This window comes from Bufo bufo, chromosome 6 (assembly GCF_905171765.1).
Source record: "Bufo bufo chromosome 6, aBufBuf1.1, whole genome shotgun sequence".
NCBI classification, from domain to species: Eukaryota; Metazoa; Chordata; class Amphibia; order Anura; family Bufonidae; genus Bufo; species Bufo bufo.
Window position 1 is genome coordinate 198,065,851 of NC_053394.1, and position 12,844 is coordinate 198,078,694.

General features: G+C 46.6%; 1 protein-coding gene across 1 annotated transcript in view; it reads right to left on the bottom strand.

Moving 5' to 3' along the window:
• DRGX (dorsal root ganglia homeobox) overlaps positions 1-12,844 on the bottom strand; it is a 321,676-nt gene that overhangs the window by 85,532 nt on the left and 223,300 nt on the right. The window contains exon 6 of the mRNA XM_040436173.1: positions 190-293. Within this exon, the coding sequence (XP_040292107.1) occupies positions 190-293 (104 nt within the window). The remainder of the gene's footprint in view (positions 1-189; positions 294-12,844) is intronic.

The following is a 12,844-nucleotide window of genomic DNA, read 5'->3' on the forward strand; positions in this document are numbered from 1 at the left end:
TGTGGTAGATTTGACTGAAAATGTATTCCTTACATCAGTACAGGATTGTTTTGTTGGCAAGCACGTGGATTTCTTCATGAATGGGACAGTGTCAGAAATGTCTGCAATAAATCTGCTGTCTGTGAATTCCCCCTAATAGCTACAAAGCTGCACAATTACAATCTTTTGACTTTTAGAATGACTGCTCACCTTTCAGAGATGCAACATGTGACAAGGCTTGGGCATAGCTGGCAGTGTTTAACAAAGCTCCTGGCAAACAAGATGGAAAGAATGATGTTGCTGGAGGAACTGCTCTATCATGGGACAGACACCTGTTAAACAAAAAAAATTATAGGTAAATATAGTGAATACAGTAACCTACCCTAAAAATATCAAAATGTTTTTTTTGATCTTTATAGAATTGACAGTTGCAAGAAAAAGTATGTGAACCCTTTGGAATGATATGGATTTCTGCACAAATTGGTCATAAAATGTGATCTGATTTTCATCTAAGTCACAACAATAGATAATCACAGTCTGCTTAAAGGGGTATTCCCATCTTCATGATCATATTGTATTTAATTATACACCCCCCAGTGAACATTTGACTAATTATATTGCATTAAAAAAAAACTACTGTTCTCTCTAAAATTCAATTCTCCTACTCCATTGTTTATATTCGCTGCCCATGGATACGGCCACCGCTTGCCTGCCGCATCCATGGGCCGCGCTTGCGCAGATGTTTCCCTGTGGCCGGCCTCTCAATCTATGAGCGTGCACGTCGCCAGAAGGAGAAGGCTTACGGGGGGGGGGAATGTTGTCCTATCAGTGGAGGAGGAGGGGAGCTGTCAGTGAATGGTGAGGAGATCTGGGATGCGCTGCTGTGTATAACTGTGCCGGCCAGACCTCCCCCCCCCTTCAAATTCAGGATGGCCGTATTGATTAAAAATAAAATTCTTGGGGCAAAATCATAATTGGTGGGCAGTGCGCCCTCCCCCTCCTCCTTCCCTCTATGGTGGCAATGGCAGTTCTGATCGGAGTCCCAGCAGTGTAATGCTGGGGTTCCGATCGGTTACCATGGCAGCCAGGACGCTACTGAAGCCTTGGCTTCCATGGTCATTTACTCTGCAGCATACTTACCTGCGCTGTGGCCGCCCGTGCTCCTTCTTGTAACTCGTCACTGGTCTGTGTGGCGCATTCCTATAAAGCAAAACCAATGCACCGCACAGACCGGTGAGTTACAAGAAGGAGCGTTGGGCGGCCACAGTGCAGGTAAGTATCTGGAGGCACTTGGGGGGCTGATGGAGGCACAATGGGGGCTGATGGAGGCACAATGGGGCAGATGGAGGCACAATGGGGGCATATGGAGGCACAATGGGGGCATATGGAGGCACAATGGGGGCATATGGAGGCACAATGGGGGCATATGGAGGCACAATGGGGGCAGATGGAGGCACAATGGGGGCAGATGGAGGCACAATGGGGGCAGATGGAGGCACAATGGGGCTGATGGAGGCACAATGGGGGCTGATGGAGGCACAATGGGGGCTAAAGGAGGCACAATGGGGGCTGATGGAGGCACAATGGGGGCTGATGGAGGCACAATGGGGGCTGATGGAGGCACAATGGGGGCTGATGGAGGCACAATGGGGCTGATGGAGGCACAATGGGGGCTGATGGAGGCACAATGGGGGCAGGTGGAGGCACAATGGGGGCTGATGGAGGCACAATGGGGGCTGATGGAGGCACAATGGGGGCTGATGGAGGCACAATGGGGGCTGATGGAGGCACAATGGGGGCAGATGGAGGCACAATGGGGGCAGATGGAGGCACAATGGGGGCTGATGGAGGCACAATGGGGGCTGATGGAGGCACAATGGGGGCTGATGGAGGCACAATGGGGCTGATGGAGGCACAATGGGGGCTGATGGAGGCACAATGGGGGCTGATGGAGGCACAATGGGGGCAGATGGAGGCACAATGGGGGCAGATGGAGGCACAATGGGGGCTGATGGAGGCACAATGGGGGCTGATGGAGGCACAATGGGGCTGATGGAGGCACAATGGGGGCTGATGGAGGCACAATGGGGGCTGATGGAGGCACAATGGGGGCTGATGGAGGCACAATGGGGGCTTATGGAGGCACAATGGGGGCTTATGGAGGCACAATGGGGGCTTATGGAGGCAAAATGGGGGCTTATGGAGGCACAATGGGGGCTTATGGAGCACAGTGGGGGCTGATGGAGGCACAATGGGGGCTGATGGAGGCACAATGGGGGCAATTGGAGGCTGATGGAGGCACAATGAGGCTGATGGAGGCACAATGGGGGCTGATGGAGGCACAATGGGGGCTGATGGAGGCACAATGGGGGCTGATGGAGGCACAATGGGGGCAGATGGAGGCACAATGGGGGCTGATGGAGGCACAATGGGGGCTGATGGAGGCACAATGGGGCTGATGGAGGCACAATGGGGCTGATGGAGGCACAATGGGGGCTGATGGAGGCACAATGGGGGCTGATGGAGGCACAATGGGGGCTGATGGAGGCACAATGGGGGCTTATGGAGGCACAATGGGGGCTTATGGAGGCAAAATGGGGGCTTATGGAGGCACAATGGGGGCTTATGGAGCACAGTGGGGGCTGATGGAGGCACAATGAGGGCTGATGGAGGCACAATGGGGGCAATTGGAGGCTGATGGAGGCACAATGAGGCTGATGGAGGCACAATGGGGGCTGATGGAGGCACAATGGGGGCTGATAGAGGCACAATGGGGCTGATGGAGGCACAATGGGGCTGATGGAGGCACAATGGGGCTGATGGAGGCACAATGGGGGCTGATGGAGGCACAATGGGGGCAGATGGAGGCACAATGGGGGCAGATGGAGGCACAATGGGGGCAGATGAAAGCACAATGGGGCAGATGGAGGCACAATGGGGGCAGATGGAGGCACAATAGGGGCAGATGGAGGCACAATGGGGGCTGATGGAGGCACAATGGGGCTGATGGAGGCACTTGGGCTGATGGAGGCACAATGGGGGCAGATGGAGGCACAATGGGGGCAGATGGAGGCACAATGGGGGCAGATGGAGGCACTTGGGCAGATGGAGGCACAATCGGGCAGATGGAGGCACAATGGGAGCAGATGAAAGCACAATGGGGCAGATGGAGGCACAATGGGGGCAGATGGAGGCACAATGGGGGCAGATGGAGGCACAATGGGGGCTGATGGAGGAGCAATGAAGGCTGATGGAGGCACAACGGGGCTGATGAAGACATAATGGGGCTGTTGGAGGCACTTGGGCTGATGGAGGCATATGGGGGCTTATAGAGGCATATGGGGGCTTATAGAGGCATATGCGGGCTGTTTGAGGCATATGGGGGGCTGATGGATGTAGCAGAGGTGAATATGCTGCTGTTCAGCCATAGTTCTAGCGGGGAAGGGAATAGAAAGATGTAGCAAAGCTGTATATGTGGCAGGTCAGCATCAATGCTGGTGGAAGAGAGAAACTGATGTAGCAGAGCTGTATATGTGGTGGGTCAGCATCAATGCTGGTGGAAGAGAGAAACTGATGTAGCAGAGCTGAATACGCTGCTGTTCAGACACAGTTCTAATCGGGAAGGGAATAGACAGATTTAGCAGAGCTGTACATGTGGCGGGTCAGTATCAATGCTGGTGGAAGAGAAAAACTGATGTAGCAGAGCTGAATACGCTGCTGTTCAGACACATTTCTAAAGGGGAAGGGAATAGACAGATGTAGCAGGCTGTATATGCGGGTGTTCTGACACAGTGCTGGTTGAAGATAAAAACAAATGTAGCAGAGCTGTATATGTGGCGGGTCAGTATCAATGCTGGTGGAAGAGAAAAACTGATGTAGCAGAGCTGAATACGCTTCTGTTCAGACACATTTCTAATTGGGAAGGGAATAGACAGATGTAGCAGAGCTGTATATGTGGGTGTTCTGACACAGTGCTGGTTGAAGATAAAAACAGATGTAGCAGAGCTGTATATGTGGCAGGTCAGCATCAATGCTGGTGAAAGAGAAACAGCTGTAGCAGAGCTGAATATGCAGGGTGTTCTGACAGTGCTGGTTGAAGATAAAAACAGATGTAGTAGAGCTGTATATGTGGCAGGTCAGCATCAATGCTGGTGAAAGAGAAACAGATGTAGCAGAGCTGAATATGCAGGGTGTTCTGACACAGTGCTGGTTGAAGATAAAAACAGATTTAGCAGGCTGTATATGTGGAAGGTCAGCATCAATGCTGGTGAAAGAGAAACAGATGTAGCAGTGCTGAATATGTGGGTGTTCTGACACAGTGCTGGTTGAAGATAAAAACAGATGTAGCAGAGCTGTATATGTGGCAGGTCAGCATCAATGCTGGTGAAAGAGAAACAGATGTAGCAGTGCTGAATATGCAGGGTGTTCTGACACAGTGCTGGTTGAAGATAAAAACAGATGTAGCAGGCTGTATATGTGGCAGGTCAGCATCAATGCTGGTGAAAGAGAAACAGCTGTAGCAGAGCTGAATATGCAGGGGGTTCTGACACAGTGCTGGTTGAAGATAAAAACAGATGTATAAGAGCTGTATATGTGGCAGGTCAGCATCAATGCTGGTGAAAGAGAAACAGATGTAGCAGAGCTGAATATGCATGGTGTTCTGACACAGTGCTGGTTGAAGATAAAAACAGGTCAGCATCAATGCTGGTGAAAGAGAAACAGATGTAGCAGAGCTGAATATGCGGCTGTTCTGACACAGTGCTGGTTGAAGATAAAAACAGATGTAGCAGAGCTGTATATGTGGCAGGTCAGCATCAATGCTGGTGAAAGAGAAACAGATGTAGCAGAGCTGAATATGCAGGGGGTTCTGACACAGTGCTGGTTGAAGATAAAAACAGACAAATGTAGTAGAGCTGTATATGTGGCAGGTCAGCATCAATGCTGGTGAAAGAGAAACAGATGTAGCAGAGCTGAATATGCGGCTGTTCTGATACAGTGCTGGTTGAAGAGAGAAACAGATGTAGTAGAGCTGAATATGCGGCTGTTCTGACACAGTGCTGGTTGAAGAGATAAACAGACAGATGTAGCAGAGCTGTATATGAAGCTTTTCAGACACAGTGCTAGTGGGGGAGTAGAATAAAGATGTAGCAGGGCTGTATAGGAAGCCATTCAGCCAAAGTGATGTTAAGGGACTGGAGAAGACACATGTAGCTGAGCTGTATATGCATCTATAAAGATACATAGTGTGAGGTTTATACACAACTGGAGTACAGCTGTAATGGAAACAAATCTGCATCAGTGCTGGTGGGTGGGGGTTGGTCAAGCCTTTGGGCTAATGTATAATATGGAATTATAGTTTTTGATGCACAGAATGGGTTTGTAAAAGATCAGACAGATATTTTATGTGTAAAACTGCAGAACAGCCACGTGTTACTGTACACTGAGTTCACTTCACATGGCTCTCTGAGTGACTATTCCCCTCACAGACACTGCAGACTGATGAGTCATACTTTTCACATGAACGAGCACGCAGGACTCAGCTCTCAGTGTGATGTCATAAGGAGGTGTGGCCGGCCTTCACTCTAGCTGCCTAAGCCCGCCCAGCCTTAGCTGCAGAAAAACCAGGAAGTGAACAGCTAGCTGGCAGCAATTGAGAATAAAGTAGCAAGATGAGAATACCCCTTTAAACTAATAACACACAAATAATTAAATGTTACCATGTTTTTATTGAACACACCATGTAAACATTCACAGTGCAGGTGGAAAAAGTATGTGAACCCCTAGACTAATGAAATCTCCAAGAGCTAATTGGAGTGAGGTGTCAACTGGAGCCCAATCAATGAGATGATATTGGAGGTGTTGGTTACACCTGCCCTGCCCTAAAAAAACACACACCAGTTCTGGGTTTGCTTTACACAAGAAGCATTGCCTGATGTAAATGATGCCTCGCACAAAAGAGCTCTCAGAAGACCTATGATTAAGAATTGTTGACTTGCATAAAGCTGGAAAGGGTTATAAAAGTATCTCCAAAAGCCTTGCTGTTCATCAATCCACGGTAAGACAAATTGTCTATAAACTGAGAAAGTTCAGCACTGCTGCTACTCTCCCTAGGAGTGGCCGTCCTGTAAAGATGACTGCAAGAGCACAGCGCAGACTGCTCAATGAGGTAAAGAAGAATCATAGAGTGTCAGCTAAAGACTTACAAAAGTCTCTGGCATATGCTAACATCCCTGTTAGCAAATCTACGATACGTAAAACACTAAACAAGAATGGATTTCATGGGAGGATACCACAGAGAAAGCCACTGCTGTCCCAAAAAAATCATTGCTGCATGTTTACAGTTTGCAAGTAGTGATGAGCGGCAGGGGTCATATTCAAAATAGCGATATTTCGCGAATATTTCGTCGAATATTCGTCAAATATTCACAAATTTGAATATTCGTTATATTCTACGATTTTTTTTACTCCAAAAATCGGCAAGGTAATGATCGTGTAATATGCAAATTTTCGTATTTGAATTTTCACATTTTTATTGGGAATTTTTCAACTTTTAGACAAAGTATATTATAGCACTATATTAACTAAATTGCTCTATATATTTTTTTTTTTAGAATATTTACTATATTGCTATAACTCGAATATTCATAATTAGAGATGGGACGGGGGATTCGTCGAATCCACAAATCCCTCGAATCTTGCTCGATTCGTGGGATTCGTGGACTCGAATCCCGACGTAATTTGCCTGAAACGAATCAGACGAATCCCGGTGGGAGGGACTGGGAGGAGGAGCTGGGGGCCGGTGGGTTCACTGTGCTCCAGGTCTCCGCTCCAGTACAGTTATAAAATGTGTAATTCTATTAATAATAATTCATGCTGCCCCCTCTGTAGTACATTCAATATATCCTACTTACAGTGCTACTGATATTGTAATGCAGGCCGGCCGGGCAGACGAGCGGCAGAGTGACTGACTGACGTCACCTGCCTGTGCCGCCTGCTTCATTCATAAAGCAGGCAGCGCAGGCAGGTGACGTCAGTCAGTCACTCTGCCACTCGTCTGCCCGGCCGGCCTGCATTACGATATCAGTAGCCCTGTAAGGCCTCTTTCACACTTGCGTTGTCCGGATCCGGCATGTACTCCACTTGCCGGAATTACACTCCGGATCCGGAAAACGCAAGTGTACTGAAAGCATTTGAAGACGGAACCGTCTTCAAAATGCGTTCAGTGTTACTATGGCACCCAGGACGCTATTAAAGTCCTGGTTGCCATAGTAGGAGCGGGGAGCGGGGGAGCGGTATACTTAAAGACCGTGCGGCTCCCGGGGCGCTCCAGAATGACGTCAGAGCGCCCCATGCGCATGGATGACGTGTCCAATGCGATCACGTGATCCATGCGCTTGGGGCGCCCTGACGTCACTCTGGAGCGCCCCGGGAGCCGCACGGACGGTAAGTATGCTGCTCCCCGCTACACTTTACCATGGCTGCCAGGACTTTAGCGTCCCGGCAGCCATGGTAACCATTCAGAAAAAGCTAAATGTCGGCTCCGGCAATGCGCCGAAACGACGTTTAGCTTAAGTCCGGATCCGGATCAATGCCTTTCAATGGGCAATAATTCCGGATCCGGCCTTGCGGCAAGTGTTCCGGATTTTTGGCTGGAGCAAAAAGCGCAGCATGCTGCGGTATTTTCTCAGGCCAAAAAACGTTCCGTTCCGGAACTGAAGGCATCCTGATGCATCCTGAACGGATTTCACTCCATTCAGAATGCATGGGGATAATCCTGATCAGGATTCTTCCGGCATAGAGCCCCGACGACGGAACTCAATGCCGGAAGAAAAGAACGCAGGTGTGAAAGAGCCCTAGTAGGATATATTGAATGTACTACAGACAGAGGGGGCAGCATGAATCATTCATTATTAATTAAATTACACATTTTATAACTGTACTGGAGCGGCACTGGGGGGTCTGTGGATTACACTGTTAAGGGGTGGGGGGGAGGTCTGTGGATGGTACTGTTATGGAGTGGGGGGGGGTCTGTGGATGGCACTGTTATGGGGTGGGGGGGGTCTGTGGATGGCACTGTTATGGGGTGGGGGGGTCTGTGGATGGCACTGTTATGGGGTGGGGGGGGTCTGTGGATGGCACTGTTATGGGGTGGGGGGGGGGGTCTGTGGATGGCACTGTTATGGGGTGGGGGGGGTCTGTGGATGGCACTGTTATAGGATGGGGGGGGGGTCTGTGGATGCCAGGGGGAGAGGTGAGAGGCACTATGATACTGGCACATTGGGGGGGGGGGAGGCACTATGATACTGGCACATTATGAGGGGAGATGGCACTATGATACTGGCACATTATGGGGGGAGATGGCACTATGATACTGGCACATTATGAGGGGAGATGGCACTATAATACTGGCACATTGGGGGGGGGGTGGCACTATGATACCGGCACATGGGGGGGAGGAGAGAGGCACTCCGCACTTGATACTGGCACATGATTAGGGGGGCATCTATGGGGACACTTACTGGCACATTATTGGGTGGCACTGTGGGGCCACTTCTTATTGGCACATTATTGGGGGGCACTATGGCGGCATCTACTGAGGCCACAAAGAAAGGGTATTTTATATGGGGGGCTCTGTGTGGTACTAGTATTATAAGGGGTATTATCTGTTTCTGCAGTATAGTATTGGGGAGCACAGCGGAACAGTATTGGGGGTGTTAGGATGATTTGTCCAGAAGATGGGAGGATGATGGAAAAGTAGTAAACTAAGATTTTTTTTTGTCAAACTGCAGAGACGAAAAATGGCCGAAAAATAGTGTCTGGTCTAAAGGTCTGAAAGGAGAAGATGAGGAAAGAGAACATCTACATCAAAGGAGACGTCACTGGATGTAAGAGGTATGTGGCGCTGTATTACCCTGTATGTTCTGTAGTGATAGGAGCAGCGGTCATAGCAGGGGTCATCGCGGTCATATAGGGTGCGACCGTGACTGGGAGTTGGAGGTTCAGACAAACTGACGCGGTCTGACTTTGTTTCTTACACCGTGCGTTCACACAATTATGTACAGGATTCGTAGGATTCGAGATTCAAAAGATTCAATATATTCGAGAACCTTTTCGGATTCGGATTCGAAAAAAATTGGATTCGTCCCACCTCTATTCATAATATTCTAAAACAAGAATATATAGCAATATAGCGAATATTCAAAAAAATTAATATAGAGCAATTTAGCTAATATAGTGCTACAATCTTTTTTTTAATAGTTGTAATTTTTTTTCCAATCTGAACTTCAGATGAGAAAAAAATTACAACTATTAGACAAAGAAGAATATAGCACTATATTAGCTAAATTGCTCTATCTTCGTTTTTTTTTTCGAATATTCGCTATATTGCTAAAACAAGAATATATAGCAATATAGCGAATATTCGAAAAAAAAAAGAATATAGAGCAAAATTCGCAAACAACACTACTCCTAAAGTCAAGTATATTGCAGCCTTCTTATTGGCCCACAAGCTAGAAGCAGGGAGGGATCTGTGTACTGATTTTTAAAAAAAAACGAATATAAAAAAAAAAAAGAATATAAAAAAAAAAAAAAAGAAAAAAAAATCTAATATTCGAAATTAATAATATATATCACTATATTTGAAATATTTGCGAATATACTTTCACACCTGCGTTTAGGTGCGAATCTGTCTGGTATCTGCACAGACGGATCCGCACCTAAATGCAGGTGTGAAAGTAGCCTAAGGTGACAAAAAATTGCTTTTTTTACACCATTTTTTTTTTTTTTTAAGGTATTCACCTGAGGGGTTAGGTCATGTGATATTTTTATAGAGAATGTTATTACGGACGCGGCGATACCTAATATGTATACTATTTTTTTTTTATTTATGTAAGTTTTACACAATGATTTCATTTTTGAAGCAAAAAAAAACATGTTTTAGTGTTTCCATAGTCTGAGAGCCATAGTTTTTTCAGGTTTTGGGCGATTATCTTGCGTAGGGTACTATTTTTGCGGGATGAGATGACAGTTTGATTGGCACTATTTTGGGGTGCGTATGACTTTTTGATCGCTTGCTATTACACTTTTTGTGATGTAAGGTCACCAAAAATGGCTTTTTTTTACACCTTTTATTATTTTTATTTTTTTTCGGTGTTCATCTGAGGGGTTAGGTCATGTGATATTTTCATAGAGCAGGTTATTACGGATGCAGCGATACCTAATATGTATACTTTTTTTATTTATGTCAGTTTCAAACAATAACAGCTTTCTTAAAACAAAAAAAAATTATATTTTAGTGTCTCCATATTCTGTGCCATAGTTTTTTTTTTTTTTTGGGCGATTGCCTTAGGTAGGGGCGCATTTTTTTGTAATATTCTAAAACAAGAATATATAGTAATATAGGGAATATTAAAAAAAAAAATATGAATATAGAGCAATTTAGCTAATATAGTGCTATAATCTTCTTTGTCTAATAGTTGTAATTTTTTTCTCATCTCAAGTTCAGATTGGAAAAAAATTTCAACTATTAAAAAAAAGATTATAGCACTATGGGCTCTTTCACACCTGCGTTATTGTCTTCCAGCATAGAGTTCCGTCGTCGGGGCTCTATGCCGGAAGAATCCTGATCAGGATTATCCTAATGCATTCTGAATGGAGAGAAATCCATTCAGGATGCATCAGGATGTCTTCAGTTCCAGAACGGAACATTTTTTGGCCGGAGAAAATACCGCAGCATGCTGCGCTTTTTGCTCCGGCCAAAAATCCGGAACACTTGCCGCAAGGCCGGATCCAGAATTAATGCCCATTGGAAGGCATTGATCCGGACTTAAACTAAACGTCGTTTCGGCGCATTGCCGGAGCCGACATTTAGCTTTTTCTGAATGGTTACCATGGGAGCGGGGGAGCAGTGTACTTACCGTCCGTGCGGCTCCCCGGGCGCTCCAGAGTGACGTCAGGGCGCCCCAAGCGCATGGATCACGTGATCGCATGGATCACGTCATCCATGCGCATGGGGCGCTCTGACGTCATTCTGGAGCGCCCGGGGAGCCGCACGGACTGTAAGTATACCGCTCCCCCGCTCCCCGCTCCTACTATGGCAACCAGGACTTTAATAGCGTCCTGGGTGCCATAGTAACACTGAAAGCATTTGGAAGACGGTTCCGTCTTCAAATGCTTTCAGTACACTTGCGTTTTTCCGGATCCGGCGGGCACCTCCGGCAACGGAAGTGCATGCCGGATCCCAACAACGCAAGTGTGAAAGAGGCCTATATTAGCTAAATTGCTCTACATTCATTTTTTTCGAATATTCGCTTTATTTCTATATATTCTTGTTTTAGAATATTACGAATATTCAAAACAACTAATATATTCGATATAGTGCTATGACTCATTGGCCCACAAGCAAGAAGCAGGGAGGAATCATGTTTTTACTAGGCAATTGAAAAAATTGCGATAAAAATTCGCATTAGGAAAATTCGCATATTACGCGATCATTACCTTGCCGATTTTCATTCTACAAAATATTTGTGAAATATCGCAAATTTGAATATGACCCCTGCCGCTCATCGCTAGTGGTGAAACAGTTACTTTGCACCAGTATGACAGGCAGGTGACAGGTGTCACTCTTAGATTCAGTTCACACTTCACTTATTTGGTGAGTGACGGGGCCATGTTAGCATCAGAAATAAAGAATCTTGCAGTGGCCCAAGATTCTACTATAGTGTGAAAGAGCATACTCCTTTTACACAATCATCAGTTGATTCCACATAGATTTCTACAGAACCTGTTCTGTTACACGCTGATACAAGTAGAGGGCCCATAACAGAGTGGAGAGGATGTCAGCGGTAAGTTTGTGTTGAAGTCACTGTTTATTTTTAAATTTTTCTGATCCGTCAAAAGAACAATCCCCAAAAAACTGACCCTATCTTTTGAGCATCCACCTTCACAATGTCAGCATTTGGAATGGTCAGTAATCAATCAGTATTGCTAAGACCAAAAAAACAAAAACAAAAACAGGAGTGGATCCAAAACAGAGATAATACGTGATTGGAATATTTTCATGTGTCATATGTATTGTACCCACTCCTGCTTTTGGCTTCCAAACCATGAGCAAATCCTGATGCACAATAATGACCATGTGATAGAGGCCTTAGGGATGCTCTAAAACAGGATCCACTGTGCTTTTTATTTTTCCATTCTTCTGACAGATCAGAAGAAGGGTAAAATAAATGGTAATGTCAACAAGGCCAAACAGGGACACTAGTGGTCTCATCACAGAGTGGTGAGTGTGGCAACAGTGAGATGAGTCAACAGAGTGGACCCGTCACAGAGTCGGGAGGGTGGCAACCGCTTGAGAAGTCAACACAGTGGTCCAGTCAGAGTGGTGAGGTGGCAACAGCATGAATAGTAAACACAGTGTCCCAGTCACAGAGTTGTAAGGGTGGCAACCACATGAGGAATCACCACAGTGGTCTAGGTCACAGTGGGGAGGGTGTTAACTGCATGAGAAGTCAACATAGTGGCCCATATTGGGGAGGGTGGAAAACGCATAAGGGGTCAACACAGTGACCCAGTCACAGAATGGGGAGGGTAGCAACTGCATGAGGAGTCGACATAGTGGACTCATCACAGAGTGGGGAGGTGGCAACAGAATGAGGAGTCAACATAGTGAACCAGTCAAAGAGTGTGGAGGATAGCAACCATGAGGAGTCAACACAGTGGCCAGATCACAGAATGGGGAGGGCGGCACCTGCATGAGGAGTCGACACAGTGGACCTGTCACAGAGTGGGGAGGTGGCAACAGAATAAGGAGTCAACAGAGTGGGGATAATGGCAACCGCATTGGGAGTTAACATAGTGGCCCAGT